Source organism: Macrosteles quadrilineatus, unplaced genomic scaffold (genome assembly GCF_028750875.1).
Source record: "Macrosteles quadrilineatus isolate MER2022 unplaced genomic scaffold, UCM_ALF_1.0 Scaffold_9__3_contigs__length_116548681, whole genome shotgun sequence".
NCBI classification, from domain to species: Eukaryota; Metazoa; Arthropoda; class Insecta; order Hemiptera; family Cicadellidae; genus Macrosteles; species Macrosteles quadrilineatus.
This window is the reverse complement of record NW_026542602.1, coordinates 78,386,440-78,407,280: the sequence shown is the minus strand read 5'-3', so window position 1 is coordinate 78,407,280 and position 20,841 is coordinate 78,386,440. Positions and strand designations below refer to the sequence as shown.

At 34.6% G+C, this 20,841-nt stretch overlaps 1 protein-coding gene across 1 annotated transcript in view; it reads left to right on the top strand.

The window, feature by feature from the left end:
* The window catches only part of LOC129004496 (protein white-like), a 29,646-nt gene extending 12,789 nt beyond the window's left edge, over positions 1 to 16,857 (top strand). Inside the window, exons 2-13 of the mRNA XM_054433101.1 lie at positions 3,943 to 4,246; positions 4,971 to 5,209; positions 5,822 to 5,893; positions 6,565 to 6,663; positions 7,429 to 7,667; positions 8,552 to 8,732; positions 9,820 to 9,975; positions 10,732 to 10,863; positions 11,230 to 11,458; positions 13,105 to 13,210; positions 14,740 to 14,911; positions 15,857 to 16,857. Coding sequence (XP_054289076.1) covers positions 3,943 to 4,246; positions 4,971 to 5,209; positions 5,822 to 5,893; positions 6,565 to 6,663; positions 7,429 to 7,667; positions 8,552 to 8,732; positions 9,820 to 9,975; positions 10,732 to 10,863; positions 11,230 to 11,458; positions 13,105 to 13,210; positions 14,740 to 14,911; positions 15,857 to 15,958 — 2,031 coding nt within the window. The 3' untranslated portion in view covers positions 15,959 to 16,857. The remainder of the gene's footprint in view (positions 1 to 3,942; positions 4,247 to 4,970; positions 5,210 to 5,821; positions 5,894 to 6,564; positions 6,664 to 7,428; positions 7,668 to 8,551; positions 8,733 to 9,819; positions 9,976 to 10,731; positions 10,864 to 11,229; positions 11,459 to 13,104; positions 13,211 to 14,739; positions 14,912 to 15,856) is intronic.
* Positions 16,858 to 20,841: the final 3,984 nt, after the last annotated feature.

Genomic DNA, 20,841 nt, shown 5'->3' with positions numbered 1-20,841 from the left:
TGGAGAGGAAAAAACCTAGAGAGCAAAAAACTGAGAGGCTTCAAAACTGGTTCCATGGAGAATTTTGGGATCACTGCATAGCTGACAAGTCCCAATCACGCCGTTACAAAATGAAGTTTCCATGGGAAACTAGTTATGGAAATAGTTTGTCTGGTTTGGTTCGAATGTCCTAAATAGTCTAACCACTGATTATTTAAAAAGTTCAATTTAAATGCCAATGTTTGGTTTGGAAAACACCAATAAAATAAAATAAATATTTCGAATATAAATGATAGATTCTTTTATTTTTTCCACAATACACTGTAAGGATAGTGGATTGGCTACACGAAACACGGAAAGCATTGAATGATTGTGAGCCGTTTTAATTTAAACTAGTGTACATGTTGCTCGAATTCGAGCAATTGCAAAGTATTACAGGAATTATTTCAAAACGAATAACAGTCATATATACAATGTGTTTAAAAGAGTCAACTCAAAGATTACCGGTGTGTAACTCAGACCATATTTATCTTCGTTATTGATAAACCTAAAGCATTCTGGCCGGTTTTCTCCTTCTTAAAATGCCTCGCTGTACATGCAACACATGTCATGCATGATAGAGGAATAATTGAGAACGAAAAGTCGTTTTGGGGTAGTGTTAAAGGGCGCATTTGTAACCTAATAGTTGAGTTTGTCCAGGGTCAGGTGCTGACTGTGATGAGTTAAGCCTATTACCATAGATTAAAAGAAGTACTCCTTTTATCTATGTTATTACGCAGCACCCTGTTCTGTAGCTGCGGTCGTTATCACGATTTACGCCTCCTGTCTATGTTTCGTTGTCGCCGCTTCGGAGGCATTAAAAAAACGACAAATAAACAAATTATAGTCACGATCATAGTCTTGGGGGTTATGTTTACACAAACTCAAATAGCCTAGTAAATAAAAGTACTCAATGCGTTTCATTGAATTGAAAAATAAATAACAGCAATTAAATTATACAGCTGATCAAAATTTAAACAATTACGTTCTTCATAAGGATAACATGGGAACTTTCAAAGCCACTGGGGCAGAGCCCAAGGGATTTTTTCAAAAATGTAAGGTCAGTTTGCAAATCTACGCGTCACGCCCTTTCCAATGAGACGTCAATGGATAAAATCGGTTAAGAAATGGCGGAGGAGTTCAACCGACAAAGTTTCATGTAGCGTATTAATTATATAGATGGGTTTCTCAAAATTGCTCTATAATCCGGTCCGGGGCCATATTGTCAGGCATGCCTTTATACTGAATAAACAAATATCCACAACACAAATAATGTGCAGAGTAAAGGTTCTGTAAAAATGTTTATTCAATCATCAAACTTCGTCATCCCTTCATCAAGTAACATGAAATAAATATTTCTATTCGAATATTATATTATAACTATGGCTTTATGTTCTGCGAGTGTCGTTAGCACTATGCGAGTTGTATACACTACTTTACCTGCTACCGGTTGTTAATTATACTAATACTGTAATCACTACTCAAAACTTCTAAGAGAGGTTTTGTTTTCGTTTATAACCTCTCATTGTCACTGACATTGATGCAACGACTCATTGTACCAAACACTAAATTGCACCAGTCGTTTACAATTCAATTGTTAAACAGCTGATTAGTTTAAGTTGAAGCTTTACAATTTTACTTCTTTTCTCTCAATCCTTGAACCTCATTGGTCTGTTACCAGCGATGTTAGGTAAAACGGTAAAACTATGTTGTTATGTAAGTAAACAATATGCTGTTACCGTATGTGAAACTTTTCAATTCTAAGACATGAACTGAAATAGCTACCTACTTAAAAAAACGGTCGTAGGTAAAATATATTTAGAATCAAAATATGCTAATTACATGTTCTCAAGCTCAAATATTAGTTAAGTATCACTGAACTTTCCTCTTTTCTGATACATACAAACAATATGTTCATAAACACTGTATATGGCATGGTAATAAGATATTTGTTAATTTACCAAACTGAAGATATAAGAATGGAAAATAAGTAGTGACATGGGCGAATGTAATGTTGCTACAGTATCTGTAACAAACTTTGTATTATTGGGTCTGGAGCTTTCTAAAGCTACATAATGCTACCTCTAAATCTAGCTTGAAATACCTCCTCAGAATAAACCATCAAACTACTACTAGCAGAGTAAGCTTAGGGAATACCTACTTTTACTACAAACATCACTCTCAAGAGGGGATTGACTAGATTCTTATCATACTGTAGATGTCATAGTTTTCAATGAGATGATTTTGAGATAAACAATCTACTTACTTACCAGTACTTACTTACTTACTTACTCCCAGGACCATTTATATCGGAGGTGATATTTGGCCGCACCAACAAATCTTCGCCAAGTTAACCGGTCTTTCGCATCATCCTCCGTTGCCCCAATTCTCTCCAAATCTTCTTGCACTTGCTTCCACCACCTCTGCTTAGGTCTTCCCCGGGGTCGTCTTCCTGTAGTGTTTCCCTTTAAAACTCTTCCCAGTCTACAATCTTCACCTCTTCTTAATATATGACCATCCCATCTGATTCTTCGGCACTTGATTTCTCCAATTACATCTGTGCTATTATACAGTTGCCTTAATTCCCTATTGTGTCTTATTCTCCATTCTCCTTGCTCAAATATTGGTCCAAAAATCTTCCTTAAAATTTTGTTTTCGAATACAATTAGTTTCTTTTCATCTCTTTTATTTTATTTCCAGGTTTCTGATCCATATAGGAGAACTGGGAAAATTATTGTTTTGTACAGCCTTATTTTTGTTTTGCGGGACAAAGATTTAGATGAAAGTAATTTATTGCAAGCATGAAAAAATTTATTTGCTGAATTTATTCGGCTTTGGATTTCTAGTTCATCAGTATTTTGGTTAGATATAATTACTCCTAGGTATTTACAATTGTTGATTTTTTCAAATGTATGGCCATCAATTTCTATTGGTTCTTCAGTATTATCCAGGTTTCTTGAAAAGTGCATGTACTTAGTTTTTGAATCGTTTGTTTTTAGGCCTAATTTTTCTGTTTCTTTCATAAATACTTCGGTTAAGGCCTTCAGATCTTCTAGTTTTTCTGTGATTATAACCACATCATTTGCAAAGGCTAAGATGTTTATTATGTATTATTTGTATATAAGGTAAACAATCAACTATAGCCTACCTAAAAATACTTCAGTATATTTTCTCAAATATTGATTGTTCAGGAGTTCAGGTACAAATTCAAATGTTTGTACCAAATGCGAGTAACATACCTACATACTCAGGAAAATTAATAATATTTATATTAACTATTGTGCAAGATTTGGAGTAAAACATTGAAACTGTTCAATGGAATAAAATATGCAACCTATGACTAATTATCTTAAAAAAACATGGACTGGTACTGGAATCACAGGATAATGCAAAGACCAATTTAACAACTCCCCTTGGCTTCCTAAAAAGCTTTGAGTAAAAAAGTTCAACAAATGAAGGAAGAATTATTTTAAAAATCATCTGGAAGATGTATTGTTAGGTTAAAACAACCAAATAGATGTAGTTTATAAAGCTTTAAAATTAAATTGTTTGCTATCTAATTATATTTAATCAACATACCGCCAGAGACAAATAGAATGAATAAAGACCGACAGCAGTGCTGGGGTTAGCATATCTTCTGGCAACCACCGCTAGGAGTGCCGTTTAGTTACGGCGCACACCGCTGTAGCGTCTGCTGGTAGCATATGGCTCCTCGTCTGCAGCGGTGTGCGCCGTAACTACACGGCACTCCTGGCGGCACATCGCAGAACCTTCCTCAGACAGTCTATATTTATTATATTTGTCTATGATACCGCTTATCAAATATCTATTCCCATTTGTAATCCCCCCCATTGTAATTTGTAAGTGTCTCTCTATTTAACCCTTCTTTGACCCAGAGAAATTTAAGACTTCCTAATTTTCTAGAACAATCGCAATGGTTCGACGAAAGATCTGCTCAGCGAAAATGGCAGCAGCGTCTACCTGGAAACTTTATCAGACTCAGAGAAGAAACATCAGAGTAACGGCTACAGCAGCGGGGGAGGCGGGGGTGGTGACCCCGCAAGTGTCTACGTCACACCAGACCTGCCCAAAGAGAACATCACCTACACGTGGAGTAACATCAATGTGTTCACCCGGACAGAACAGAGGCAGAACCGGGTGTTGAGTACGATCGAAAACGTCATACAGGGGAACAAACCACGGGGGAGGAAACACATACTGAAGAATGGTAAGTCAAAACTTAAGGAAGGATACAGGAGTAGGAGTAGTATAGGAGGGTTAATTTACACAATATCAGGCAACACAGTAGTAATGGTAAGTCCACACCTCAAAGACTTTTGCAGTTTAAACAGAATATTTAGAAAAGAGAATAAAAGAAATATACAAAATTTAAATAATGTGTTAATTTTAAAATAAGTAAGACTTCTCAGGTGCTTCTCTTGAGTGTTTCTTGAATAGTTTTCTCTTTTGTTATTGAATCAACCTTATTCACTGCTATGTCTACTGTCATTGACTGTAAATAACTACACAACAATAGCTAGTATTAATTTATGTCCCTGTAACAATAGCTAGTATTAATTCATGTCCTTGTGTTGTTCTGTTATCTGAGTTTTGTTTACTAAGTTGTATCAAGCTGGTCTAGTAGCACAGTGCGGGACTTAGGTGATTGAGGTTCAAAATCAAATCACGCCAATCACCAATGGGTTTTAGCTCAGTGATAAGGCCATGACCCTCTAGGCTTAGCCTCAAGCAATGTGAAAAATACATGTTTACTAACTTGCATTTTTGATACTCTCACTTGATCATTCAAGGTACCAAATCTTCTCTACAGAAACCTTTGCTCTGTTATTTTATTAAAGAACTGTACCTTAGTGAGAAGGTTCACCTTGATGTCTTAACTGACAAAAACTTTCTATAACCAATGATGAACTTTACAAAACATATGATTCCAGTAACTGGAGTGGCGTACCCGGGAGAACTCATGGCACTGATGGGCTCGAGTGGCGCAGGCAAGACAACTCTCCTCAACAGTTTGACCTTCCGTGCGCCAGTCGCTCTCAACGTAACAGGGTGTCGCGCCATCAACGGAGTACCAGTAACTGCGAATGCTCTGGGTGCACTGAGTGCATACGTTCAACAAGATGATCTCTTCATTGGAACACTTACTGTGCGAGAACACCTAATTTTCCAGGTGAGAAAAAAATATAATTTTTTGGTAGAGTGGTAAATAAAAGGTAATATTTTTAAAAGGAAAGCCATATGGATGGTAATGAATGATTTTGAAAAGGGGGAAAAACTTTCAAATGTAACCAGCAGCTTTAAAAATAAAATAAAAATAAAATAATGTAATATGTCTAGTTGCATTGAGCCTGAGTGCATTACCAATTCCTTGAAAATACACAAACTTTTCAACCAAGCTAAACTGAAAATACAACTTATTGTATTGTGGTACTAGCAGTAGCATTGAATATTGGATACTGAAGAAACTAACTATAGAATGTTTATGTTGTATCATCAACTACAACAGTTAACAAATTTGGGAGAAAATACATTCCAGATTGTAGCACATTCAGAAAAATAGCTCATTCAATAATGAAATTTTGGTTTTTTTTTAGTGGCTACAGTTGGTCCATGTGTAGACGTTGTGTCTATTTCAGTATACCAAAGATCTGTGTTGGTTGTAACAAGTGTTGGATTCTTTAAACTCATTAGTCATTTCAACTGGAAACCATTATGGGACTAAGTTGTGCAGCCCTTATTCATATTCCGTAGCCTTTAATGCTAATTTCCACTTTATTTTCAGGCTCTAGTCAGAATGGACAGGCATATTCCCTACAGTCAACGAATGATTAGGGTAGAAGAAGTCATAAATGAGGTATGTAAAAACAATATTTTTTCAAGATATTATTTCAAGATATATTTACTCATTATTCTGGTTGAAAGTTACTTGTTCAGTTTCCACACTAATGGAGGAGTGGCATCCATTGCTTTCAATCGCAAATATACCAGTAAAACTTGTCTTCAATTCCTGTTTTACAAGAACGAGAATGTGAGTGTAATAGTTGTTGTATAAATTGTTACTTGTACCTTGTTAGTTAAACTCTTCCTTAGAGATCAATAATTACTTTTAACAAACTATGTAAAATGATTGACATAAAAAAAAACGTTTTTCAAATTCCCTCTACAAAAAGTTTTTAAACACCTTTTCATTTTCAAACCATTGCAATTTGAATAAAACAGTGCTGTATGGATGTATTAACAATCTCAGTAACCATCTAACGAATGCGTTGGGGACAGCCCTTTGGAACCGTTAAGTGATACTATTAACTACTACTATATACTATTAGTGATAATATCAATGAGTTCAGTAGAATTGCCTCAACCTGCTTGTCACTTCTTCTTTGATCGAAGTAGAAATTATGACATGTAGAAGAAAACTAAAACCTTTGAAAAATGACATTAAAGTGCTGACATCTCCGAAAACTATTCTATGCATATTGCCTCAAAAAAGTTCTTATAGTAATACTGTGTTGTTCTTTGTCTCAGCTCATGCTCACCAGATGTCAAAACACAGTCATTGGAGTTCCAGGGAAGATCAAGGGAATCTCCGGAGGGGAAATGAAGAGGTTATCTTTTGCCTCTGAGGTAAAGTATTGTAGCTGCACATTTTGAAAATGGTTTTTTATTTAAAAGAGGTTGGTGGTCTCTTTTACCTTCCATTTGTCATTCACATGGGCCACAGATGCATATGTGTGGAATGAATCCAGTAAAGCAAAGGGTGAGCCAATAAAGGACAAGTGGGTAAAGGGTGAACTGTACTGATAAATAGTAGTGGCTGGTACCAGGGTCTGAACCTCAACATCAATGCTTTTGGGCCCAAAATCCGTGGTGATACGGACAAAATAACCTCCAAAGTGACTTTACTTATTTGGTTCATTTTTAAAATTCGAATAGTTTGGACAAAATTTTTTCTTAGATTAACCTTCTTTGGTTTTCAATAATTGTCCACAATTAAATAAAGTTGTCATGATGTCTTTTGGCACATGTCAGCTATAAAAGCTGGGCGTGAATCCTTGTGGCAGAGTAGATTTCTGCCCTCTATCACCTTATAAATTAATATGCACTTTTATAACAATGAAAACATATATGGTGTTTGTAAGTGTAAACCCTAACCTAGGAATAGAAAATATATTCAAACAAAACCAAAATAAGTCATCAGTAGACAACTGAAATCAGTTTTTCTTCCTACTACTTTCCACTTTAATGGTAAAAACTATTTTTAACTAATCCCAATTAATATTTTTACATAATCTTCCATAGAGTATCCTATTCTTAAAGATATATTTAATTATTGTTAATACTTGTGCTGACCTTGTATCAGAATGTTTTACAGCAACTCTTTCTGTTCAGGTTTTGACCAACCCACCTCTCATGTTCTGTGATGAGCCAACGTCAGGTCTGGACTCTTACATGGCCCAAAATGTAGTAACTGTCCTGAAGTCACTTGCGAACAAGGGCAAAACCATCGTCTGCACCATCCACCAGCCCAGCTCCGAGGTCTTCTCTATGTTTGACAAGATCTTGCTGATGGCAGAAGGAAGAGTTGCATTCCTAGGAACACCTCAAGAGGCTATTGACTTCTTCAAAACGTAAGTCCTCCTGTTGAATTAATTTTTTGTCACCGATTGACAAGTTTCTCTATGGTTAATTGGGTAAGATTAACAGGGAGATATAAATATGTTTTTTTTAATAGCAAAAAATACACGCCATGTATTTTTGTTCACACAGAATACATATAGTACTGTGCTGCACTATAGTGCATAGTTTAAGGTGAGGTTGTTATACATGGTTACATCCAGAAGGGGGCTGTGCCCCCCCCCCTTGGGAGTAATACTTGTAAAAAATCAAATAAAAACATGTAAGTACACACAGTGAGGTTTGAATTTTGAATTTTGCAGCCTCCCATTTTCAACTGGCCTTCCTTTGGGTGTTAAAGAATTTGGGGATTTTTTACTGAGAAAGCAGCTGAATCTGCAACCAAATAACTTTTGAAATACCTGGCACCAAGAAACATCAAAAAGCACTTCAAACTATTTTTAGAATCATACCAAAACCCCGAGCTTGATGAGCTGAGATGAGCTTTCTTAAGATGAGCTCTCACTACCCTTCAGCCGTGTTTACACAAAGTTGGCAGGCAGATTACCTGCCTCAGGTAATTTGAAATACTCTACAGGCAGGTAACATGCCTGCCTACTGACCTGGGTGTAAACACAACTTTCTATCCATCAGTTAAATAAAACATTTTAGGAATACTAAGCTTGAAACAGAGCATTTGCTATATTTTTACCTCAGATCTTTCATTCAAATTTATCATGTACAAGTCAACACACTCATCAACAGGATAAATGATCTGTAGAGGAAGTTGTATAAGGCCATAACTGTTTAGTGAGATTTGTTTCAAAGTAGAATAAGTTCATACTGACAGTTTCATACAACATTAAGTTTTTAAATAATATAATTTAACACCTTTCAGAATGGGAGCTGTTTGTCCGAGCCATTACAACCCTGCTGACTTTTTCATCCAGTTATTAGCCGTCGTACCTAATGCCGAGGAGTCTTGTCGTAACATGATTGAGATGGTTTGTGACTCGTTCTCCACTTCAGATATAGGAGCAAAGATATCCACAATAGCGGAGGTCAAGGGAGGTCCTCAGGTAAGTTAAACAAACAGAAAATGTTGAGCTCTATGCAAAAAAGCTCAGGTTTTAATCAATATCTTTTGATTGTCAGATGTACAAGTAATACAGTTATGCACGTTATTTCAGATTTGTAAACTATTTTATGTTTAGGTTAATTAGCGTTAAATCTTCAACAATATAGACAAACTCATATGACATATTTTAATGCTATGTTGTTTTGACACCTGGTGCTCAATCTTAAAGTAATTGCCCAAAACAAGACTGAGAAAGCTCTTAACACAACTTAAATGTCTAACATTTATTCACCAGAACATTTGCTTCAGCAGTGCAAGTTTTGCACCCATGCGCACCTAATCGTTGAAAGTTATTTGTACTCATATGGCCATATATATGGAGTGATGACACCTCTTATATATTTTTGTTTTGACAATAGATGGTATACAAAGCCAGTTGGAAGGCAGAGTAAGGGTCAATGATTACAAACCTTTTGAAAGTAAATGTCCATTTAAAAAATTCAGCCCGAGATTTTTAAATCTTGGCAAGTTCCCACGGTAACCGCTAGTTAGGAAAGGCGCTGCTATCGGGACCCCACAGCAGTGTGAGTGAGCCAGAGAATTAGCATAGCAAAAGAGGGGGAGAGAGAGGCTAGCGCTTTCTACAATTTAACACTGAATGCTCAGCCAGTGTTTTTTGCCAATTTATCAGCACCTATAAGGACCAAGATTTGTCAATCTTTTACATAAATAAGATTTGTTTACCTTTGGACATTTTTCCTTAACATATTTTTCTGGAAGGTCCTAGTGAACAAATGTATGTTCACTCTTAAGTTGATGTACAATGGTGTGCAGGTCAAGGCAAAGCTGATGAGGGATCAGTGTTGATTGTATATAAAAATTATAACTAAGGTATGACTTAGGAACAGCTTATTCTCAAGTCAGCCAATCTTTTGTCAGCCTCAAGCCATCAACCGTTGAATTACTGGACAAGTCCTCTAACCTTTGGCTACCTCGGTGTGTAAATCAAGTTCTACTTGTACATTATGGCGATTTACATTAGTATTTCTGTCAACATCAAACTCAATGTTACCAACTGTGTGTTTCAGGTAAAGTCCATGTGGACCTGGTCAGATCCCTTCGCCAGCTCAGTGTCCATGTACAAAGCCTCGTGGTACGCTCAGTTCAAGGCAGTGTTCTGGCGCTCCTGGCTCAGTGTCAACAAGGAGCCTGTCCTCATCAAAGTGCGGCTACTGCAGACTCTGGTTGGTTCAGTCTTCTAAAGTGTTCTTTAAACTTTTCTTTGAAATAATGATTGATTTATCCGATCCTCTGAATGATTTTAAAAACGCATATGGAAAAGAGTGGATTATCTTAATGGAGTATCTCACAAAGCCAAACAACTTTGAAACAGGGAGGAGTACTGAGTAAAAGTTAGTCACACAAATACTGAAGGAGTGAAGGACAGGGAAGAAGTGAACAAAAGAGGAAGAAGTTGACAGTTATTACGTGATGAGTTTTTTTGGAAAAAGAAGAAAAAAATCACCGCATGAGAGGGGGCACTGTTTAGTCTGTTCACAAAGGTGATTTAAGGAGAAGGTTTCACCTCTTTTTTTTTGCTTAATGTATATATTATCTGATCAGCTGTTGGATGGTGTTTCAAAGTTAGGACGAGGTGGAGGGGATGGAATCGTTTACCCTCAAACCACCCATATTTTGTGAATGTGGTATACAGTAGTTGGTTTTATTTCAGGATTCAACAAATGTAAAGTGATTGGGAAAATAAACGGGTGAATAACAGTCACGAGAATCATAATTTTAATTGAAACTAAAAGTCTTCAAATATTAGACTAAGAACTTTAAATGCCATCCAAAATATTTATCACTGATTGGAAAATAAATTTAAGTTCAGTACAACTTACAAAAATAATGCATCATAAATCTTATGTAATGACTAATAATCTGGATACCTCTTGGTATGTTACTATACTTCTGTGCTCTAAAACTTTCGGATGACTCAGATGGTGTCCCTGATGATCGGTCTGATCTACTTCGGCCAGGACTATGACCAGGATGGAGTCATGAACATCAACGGCGCACTCTTTATCTGCATTTCCAACATGACATTTCAAAACGTCTTTGCTGTCATCACGGTAAGTTCCTTCAACAGTTTTCTTTTGCTGATATGACCTGATAGATTATGTGAAATGCATTATAAGTCAAATGCCATACTGTCTCTGCTCACACAAGAAGGTCTAGACACTTACATCTTCTTTTGTATTAAATTAGTCTACCAATTAAGAGTAATTCATCACTGTGCTTATTTGAATTCAAACATGAGTTAAGAATGAGTGTAGAATGGAGTGAGATGCCTTAAATACGTTACTGACAAAGATCAGATGTTTCTTTAGCCAAGACCATTTATTAAAACCCATTGATGTCCAAGCCTTGCCCAGTATTCATCATAAAAGCTACAGACTTTTCTCGGGGTTTAGTAACACAACTGTCTATGTTTGCAGGTGTTTTGCTCAGAGATGCCGGTGTTTATGAGAGAACATCATAACGGGATGTATCGGACAGATGTCTACTTCCTTTGCAAGACTCTAGCAGAGGTTCCCATCTTCCTGGCAATCCCTGTCCTGTTTACAGCGATCATGTACTACATGGTGGGTCTGAACCCGGCACCTGCGAAGTTCCTACAGGCAATGATCATTATCACACTCGTGAGCAACGTAGCTACCTCCTTTGGTAAGAAAAAAATTATTTTGTTTAAGTTACAGTATATTTTGTAATAGGGTGCTCTGAGTTTAAGTCAAGTAATAATCATGAATTTCAATCCAGGAGACAAAACTGTGTTTGGAAAATTTATCTTTGTTTTTACTAACACTAAAAGTTGGCTTGTTTTACCTACTTTAAACTTAGTTTTTCTTTCTCTTTTTATTTTACTGAGTAGCAGGAGCAGTGATGGTGTCTTTGGTGGCCAATGGCCAGCTTACTTGATTACTAAATCAAATGTATATTTTAAAAAGATTTTTGGATAGATAGTTTATATTTAAATGGGTATATATTCAACAACAGGGATATGTAGCTTATTTTAGGTAGACATGACTGATAAAAATATGATCAACATATTATACTGAACATTGAAATGTACTTTTTTGTTAATCCATAAAAATTGAAGAGATTTTTTTATCATCCTATACCTAGCTAAAGTTTACAGCTATTGAGTGTGCCACCCGCTTGAACATCTCTGTAATTTACTGTTTTAAGTCAAAGTTAATAGCTGGATTATGGATGCTATGAAATAAAAGTACAAGAAAACTATTTCTGAAACATTGGTCAGTGATTGAAAAATATCTATAGACAACACTAGGAAAAATACAAATTTGTATCACCCAAATATGTTTGTAAAATCCTAAACTAAAGCTTTAAAGCAGAATTTTGCTTTGAAAATGACTTTTGTTTTCTGAAAACTTCTAAGCATAAACCTTCCTTTGTAGTAACGGCACAAAGTTCAGCTCCAAATGTGTGTCAAAGTAAATTACTTTACTGTAGGTGTAGGTCAGCACAACTAGAAAATACAGTCCTTAGAAGGTCAGGTCTTGTTTTTAAGGTGTGTTTATGTATTTTACATAAATAAGTGTTTGTAGTATACTTAGTTTAAAAATAGATAAATATTTGGACTGTTTGTAACTTTATTGGTGTTAATTATTTTACAAGTAAAAGGTTAACATCCAAAGAATTTTAATTCCGTTTATACTTAGTGGTACTCTTTATTATTAATCTATATACATAAAAACTGATTGCATACCAGTGGTTAGATTGAATTCCACAGAGCTGCCAATATCTGTTTCTTATATTACATAACATTTTGACTTACATAAGGAATGCTTCAAACATAATATAGCCTAGTAAGAATAAAGACATTGAACTTTTTTTCAAAATTCAAGGATTCGCTACATTTATTAATTTTCTAATTAGTTCGAGCTATGGTTAACATGTCGTTATAGAGGAAAAAATCATATAAAACAATCTTCTCTTGTGCAAGCACCATTAAAAGTTCTTTGTTTTGTGTTGATAAGTTCTCTATATCACTGTTTTAGTTTGAGCTGCCCTTTGAGTTTCCTTTAAGGCAACTTATTTGCTGTACCATGGGTTGTAAATGAAAATGAAATGAAGTAAAATGTTTAGCAAAACCTCTTTGGCTAGTTTTTGAATTGTTTTTGTGTTGAATTGTTAGTGTTTTGAATTGTAGTAGAGTAGTACAGCATTTGTTGTAACTTTCTCTAACATTTCTTATTACTTCTTATGATATTGAAGAGTTAAACAACCACTCATGATTGTATTTATAATGTGTTATGTTCAGTTTGTCAGATGAAACTGTTATGTTCCAGGCTACTTCATATCGTGTGTGAGTTCTAGCATCTCAGTTGCGTTGTCCATTGGACCTCCAATAGTCATTCCTTTCTTACTCTTTGGTGGTTTCTTCCTCAATGTTAGGTGAGTCAAGCACATGAGTTCACCTCACTTTTAACATTCTGAGAGGTTTATCAATGGAATAGTGTTGATTTAATTTAGTAAGACTTAATTCAGATTTAGTTTTAAGGATTTACATCAAATGCATTGGACTGATAGCGTTGATTTGTCTACTAAAGGGTGTCATAAAATAATGTTTTACATTGAATGGCACAAGTTCAATCCTACAGAAACACAGATAAAACCGTTTAGTTTGAAATAATTGTATATCTGTAAGAGAAACTAGTTTGTTATAATACTTGGAGAGAACTTGTTATACTAGCGGAATGTTTATGAGGAAGTAGCGCTACCATTGGTCCCTGATCCCTTGCTAGTACCTCCTTGCGGTGTTCTGTCTAGTAAGGATCCTACCAAATTTAATCCAAAAGTTTCTCAAGCCCATAACTGTATCCTAGAATCACAGATAGAAAAACGTTTATGTCACAGTTCAGGTGCTCTACCGTCTTAATAATATTTTCTGTATTGCTCTATTTGTGCCGGAAATGTCACTATATTATCATTAATTCCACAATTTCAGAAGTGGATCCAGCTAAGCATATTTTAAGCTAACCCCTACTGAAAGACGAGAGTAAAATAGGTTTTAGATGCTTTTTGAAGTTTTTTAACTGACAAAACTTAAACTACAAGCTGTTTTTATATCATGCATAGATATCAGTGTTTATAAGGACACGACTTATGTGCTGGGTACAGTTTTCAAACCACAAATAATTTTGCAACAGTTTTTCCCCAACATTCACTAGAAACCCAATGTATCTTCTATTATAATCAATTTGATAGTCCCAGGATTGCGTTTTATGACTAATTATGGTAAAAAACTTACCTTGTCAGACAATCCTTGACATGTATTATAGTGTTGAAATTTACTTGGTAAATGTTTCGGTGGTTCTTCAACTCCACCACCGTCAGGTACACAAAAGGATCCACTTCTTGAGGTGTCGTCAGAATTGGTACACACATTTAACACAAACACAAAACGATTTAGTACAATAACAGATAGACCTATCAATTTACGTGTGTACATTGCGACGGGCAGGACTGAATGTAGAATCAAGAAGTGGATCCTTTTGGGTGCCTGGTGATGGTGGAGTTGAAGAACCACCGAAACATGTAGCAAGTAAATTTCGACACTACAATACATGTCAAGGATTGTCTGACAAGGTACGTTTTTGACCATAATTATCTTCTGTACCGACCTAGAAGACATAAGATTATTTTTTATTTTATACTACCTATTGAGAGGTGGACACAACTGGGCGTTCTGTAACAAAAATATGAGTGAACAATGGGTATATAGAAGGATATAACTTGTGAATCTCTGATACTGACTAAGACGACCCATTTCTTTAGCCAGCACTAATTCAAAGTCCATTGATTAAGGTCATCTTGGTCAAGTTTCCAGCCATAAAAAGTTCCTTTCTTTTATCAGAATCGAGCTTGCAAACTTTTGATTGTAAGGTCGCAGTATTATCTCAAGTTAACACTATTTTGTGCAGGTCTGTCCCTCCGTACTTCAAGTGGCTGAGTAACTTGTCATGGTTCAAGTACGGCAACGAAGCCCTTCTGATCAACCAGTGGAGTGACATTGAGTCCATCGCTTGTACCCGGTCAAACACGACCTGCCCAAGGGACGGACTTGTGGTACTGGAGGAGTACAGCTTTAGTGTGGTGAGTGTACAAGGTTACCTTAAGGTTACAACAATAAATATAATTAAGTTAAAACACCTTCTTCTGAAAGCAACAACTGAGATGTTATTTATTTATTATACAGTATTTGAATGGTTTTACAACATAAAATTTAAACTGGTTTGACAAAAGAGGGTTTAGTTTTACTGTTTGATTTAAAAATCAAGGTGCTGACAAAATAATACAACACTGTGGAAGTTTTAAGGACCCATACATATGAGACTGATTACTATTGCAGGGTGGGGTAAAATGGATCAGTTTCACTCACAGTATTCCGTCTGTGTCGGTAAGCTGAAACTTTTGGTCTTGTTTCCATCAGTCACCATTATCTCCGCACTTTGAAAGATTAATTTAAAATACTGTAAAGTGTGTGTTTAGAAATCTGGCCTAGAATGCACATTCTTTACTTCTTTTGAGGAACTGCATCTTCTTCTTTAATCTTAGGTGGTTTTAGTAAATGGACTGGTGTTGATTTTTGTCAATGTGTAGGGTAAATTCTGCTCCTACACCTCATTAAAATTATCGAAAGAGAAAATATTATGTTTGTAAAATTATTTTTGCTACACTACTCTGTTTCAATGGACTTTCAACACATGGATTTAGTCTCGAGCTGGTTGCCGCCTGCTTAATCAAATGGGATTTCATTATTGTACATAGCCCTACTGCTGTTCGGTAGTGATAAAGAAACATTTTACTTTTTGCTTTACACAAGGAGTTATGTAGAATGTAATTAATTAAAACTATTCAATTTTGATATTTTCCACTCTTGATTGCATGTTGTTAAAAATATTCTCACCTAGGTGTAAGCGGTATATAGTTATCGCTTATATCTACTTAATCAATTTAAGAGAGTGTGGTTGTTACTTCATCAACAGCCATGAGAGTGTTTTACTAATATTAAAAATAAATAAATGCCTTATGTTCCAGAGCCACTATTTGATGGATTACGTGTGGCTGATTGTTCTCATCATCGGCTTCAGACTTACAGCTTTCTTGGCTCTTCTCTACAGAAGCTCTCGGAGAAGATAAGGAAAACCTTGCTGTTAGAAGTATTCCAATTTGTATGTTGTTGAGAGAAATCTTAGAGCGAGAACAGGAGTCATAAGTAAGGAGGTGTATAGAACAACAAAGACAATTTCCAGTGAAATTTAGAAAGTTATCAAACATTAACCATCATGTCTTGCTCTTGAGCCATAGTTATCTCTGCAATTGTGTTTACTCTTGTGTGTTTGTGATTGAGGCTTCTAAAAATTATCAGCCACACTAAAAAAACCAAATTGTTTACATCCAGCGTGGATATGGTACATAATGTATGTGTGTGTTTAGTAAATCAAATTTTCTGTGGTCTAACAATGGTTTATTACAAAATGTGCCTTTTATCTATCAGCCACAAAACTAAAAATAAAATAAAGTGTGTTTTTGCCTGTATGATATTTACCGAAACTCAATTTGTGATATATCTGTCCCTGTTCCTAGAACAGGAAAATACAAGGACATTACTAACTCGATACTATTTATACTATAGTATATATTTTTATATCATTAGGCATATTAGAACATTTGGACTTTTCATCAACAAAATTCAGTTAAAAAGTTATCGAGCCATTGTGTAAAAACCTGTATACACAATTCCTTTGTTCATGATACTAGTATTATAGATGTAGGTTAAAGAAAAACGTTGAGCTTTCTTATATAAAATAGTTTTATGTAAATAAATTAGGATTTTTTAATTGTAGCTATCTTATTTTGAATACTCTGTCTTCATTTATACTATCTTAGTTGTAGAAATTTGTAGGTAGTTTATTAAAATATCAAAATTATAAATAATAAAAGAACATTTGTGTTTTATATTTTATTTACTTATATTGAGTGTTTAAGATATGCATATATTTATTTTGTATGTTAACAATAAACATGTCACATTTTTATTACTTGTTTTATTATTTGTTCCTATGTTAGAAATATAAGTACGTATAACAAATATAACAACGTTATAATAACCCTGATTTTTATAAAATAAAATTATTACCTCATAATGTTAGAATTACTCCTTTTTAAATAACATTATATTTAACAAGTACTCAGGTTTACTAAGATATTTCAAATTTTTTTCAGATATGTTAATAGCTTAGTACAAAATAAATAAATTTGGCAAATTTTATAAAAATAATATAGAAACTACAACAGTTTACTTATTCTCCTTCAGAATAACAGATTTAAAAATTTTTCTTTTTTAGAATTTTCTCTACAATTAGGCCTACTTCGGTTTGCTGCTACGGGGAAGGAAAAAAGTATTTTTGATTAAATGTAACAAATAGTATAGGATAAAATAAATAATTTTGTCAAATTTGACCAAAAATATATCCATAAACAAGCAAACTACAACAGTGCCTTTTTTCCATAATAATAACATAAGAATTTTAAATGTACCCTTTTTTACTTTTTCCTTAATTTGTAATTTGACAACAACAAGATTCAAATTAAAAAATTGTTTGTTTACAAGATGGTTGTAATAAAAATTGGGCATTTTCAGGTTTTAAGGGTAAAGATTATTTTTTAATGTTTGAAAAACTTTTAAACACCATGATTTAATCTTCTGGTTCGCATACCGTACCTCATTCAAGTTGATTTAAAACGAATTTATTTAACCGGACCAAAATATCTCGAGTTATTGTGTTCATGGACACACATTTATATTCATACAGAGTATCCCTTAAGTAGTTACAAAAAAATTGGGATAGGTATAATGGATCAAACGAAAATCAAGAATTTCCTATTTTTTTTGTTATTCCTCGTTTGGAGCTATGCCACATTTCATTTTTGTGTTTTAAATTTATATCTTAAGAGCTGTTTAGGTATCTTTATGCAATTTGGTATACCATTCTATAAATTAAAAATACTTCAGAAAAGATAATCATACAAAAGTTTTATTTTATTCCAAGGAGTTCTTATGTAAGAGTGTTTTTAGAGTCGTAAGTATATAAAGTATCAGTCAGCTGGAGGTGTAATTTATTTTAACAGCTGGATCAGAGAAGCCGCAAGAGGCAAGTGGGATTCGATGTAACTGGTAAAGGGTGGTTACCTCCCCTGTAAGTGGTTATTTACAGTTTAGTGACCTTTGGCAATACATCTATTGTTGACGGTTAATTATTAACGAGGGAACCCATGATGTTAATGAATCCAGTGCAATGTATTTACCGTTTCAAGATCATGTTTGTTTGGAACAGTTTTTAGGTGAATAGAACGAATTTACAGTATTATCGATTTTAGATCTACACCATAAACAGTGATTTACCTACCCCAATCACGTAATTGTTGTCAAAAATTAACCTATTTAAAATACATTTTCGTATACTGTTTAGTTTTTAAGCTTATCAGCATAATCTTTGAAAATGGACTCTAAAAACAAACTAAATTTGAGGGGGCGAAGCCCTACAGGAAATTACCTTTTGTAATTACCATTCACAGGAGCGCTATATCATAAATTGTTCAAACGACACCTCAATCGTAAAAATCGGTTAAGTAAACCAGCTGGAAAAGGAATGTAAAAGAGAAAACCCTTAATGTACTAAGCAGTACCTGGGGACCGAGCCATGGCTCGGTATAATTTATTTCCATTGTAAAAGCAATATAAAGGAAACTCACGTTTTATATACATCTCATTTTCGCTTTTATAATTAAGTTTCAGTGGAATTTCAATTTATTATGATGGAAATTTTAACCTGCCAATCACAACATATTAATTTATTTTAGAGTCGATGGTTAAAAATCACTCGTCTATATACTCTCCTACACTTGCTTAAACAGAGCAAGTGGTGGTGGTGGTCAATTGTTTTGACAGTTTGTTTAGATTAAAACAACAGATTGAAAATGTTTGTTTAAATTCTAATTAACAGAAAATAAATATAATGTTATTAAATATTATTTCACTGTTAAACCAAAATTTGCTAAAATTGCCTCAGTACTTCGGGGATTAAGATTTGGTAGGAGAGAGCCAAGCAAAATAATTAGATCGGGTAATATTCAGTGTAATCTTTGCTCAATAGTGACAACTGATATTTTCCCCTTTGTACTGTATTTTTATTTTGCTAGTATACTGTGGATAGCTAGTTATAAACACATGTTGCATGTCTTTTGTTTACTTTTTCATAGTTGTATTGTTCAACCAACATAATCACTTGGCAACCCATAAGGCCAATGACAAATTTGACCTTCAATTTCATTTTTTACTTAACTAGATATTTGTTTTTATAGGAATAGGATAGGTTGATAGATTTTACTATGAGCAAGCATACTCAATGAGCAAGCATACTCAATGAGCATCTGAATCAACAAAAAAATTTTAAATTAATCTAGAGGTTAAAATACCTTTAATCCGTCAAAGTGATCAAACGTCACCGATGAGCGGCGACCGGTTTCAGCCCAGCTGTGGGGCCATCTTCAGGCGATGAAGGAACATAAATATCACTCCGAAGAGGTCGTTATACAGTCCATAAATACGTCACGAGAAACAACACATAGATACATTATTTACAAACACACGTGTGGCCACAAATTAACTGCGCGGCGGACGGTACGCGTACATTAAGTTGCTAGTCCAGACTGTTTGTAAATAATGTATCTATGTGTTGTTTCTCGTGACGTATTTATGGACTGTATGACGACCTCTTCGGAGTGATATTTATGTTCCTTCATCGCCTGAAGATGGCCCCACAGCTGGGCTGAAACCGGTCGCCGCTCATCGGTGACGTTTGATCACTTTGACGGATTAAAGGTATTTTAACCTCTAGATTAATTTAAATTTGTGATCAGGAGGCAAAAAACAACAGAAATTAAAAAAAAAATTGTTTTTGTTGTATATTTTCTTCTGAAGGATCGAGCGAGAATTCGACAATTTTAGCGAATTTCCCATAGGGACAAACCTGCTACTGTAGGCCTCATGGTAAGACCTAAACCACTAGTTTTTCGTTTTGATGTCACCAGAGACCAAAAACACCGTTCGTTAAAATCCAAATATACTATCAGAGTATTCGTACTTCGTAAGGGGTTGACTATATTTTCTAACGAACTTATTGCTGTTATACCCTTGAATTGCGTTACAACGAAGAGATAACGTGTAAGTAAAAAATTGTTTATTTAAATTTGTATTAAATAATGCAATAGTTATACATTTACAAACATTTTTTTTTTTTTCAGAAACAAAGTTCATTTGGTTAGCTAAATAAAATTTGTTTGTCTTTCAACTGTGTTGGTCAAACTTATTAAGCTACCAAGTCAAATGTAATAGGCTGTGCTGATGCACTCATGAAAATGCTGTGATTATATGATTTAATTTTTAGGTGTACCGTACTTACATGAAAAAAATCCGTTTATAGATCTGTAAATCATCAACTTAGTTAGGATTTTATTTTATAATTTTTAAGTTCCGTCATGCTTATAAGTCAATATTTGTGACTCAGACGTTCTCTCCAGGTCTTAGATTCTTCCGAGGGTTAAGTAGGAAGTAACCCTCTCATCTCCGTCATCATCCCTCTATTGTAGCAACACATTTCTTGAAATTGTTTGGATCCATCTTGATTCTTGTTTTACTGAAGGGCAAAATATAACATGGTTAAATTTCTAAAGTCATCTAAAAGGTTAATTCCGAAGACGGATTACTTAACTTAAATCTTCTAGATTTTTATTTCTTTAGTTTTAGTCTTAGGTGCAAAGATATATTGGACGTTTAAAACTAGGTTGGTACAGGTTATGGTTTGTACAGTAGCGAACACTTACAGTACATAGTTTTATGAGATAGATATGGTGACCATATCCATAAATCGTAATAGAGTATGTGTATAAGGACAAATACTACCAAAAAACTTATGTCTAAAAATATATAAATGAATCTGTAAATCACTATTGAAGCATAG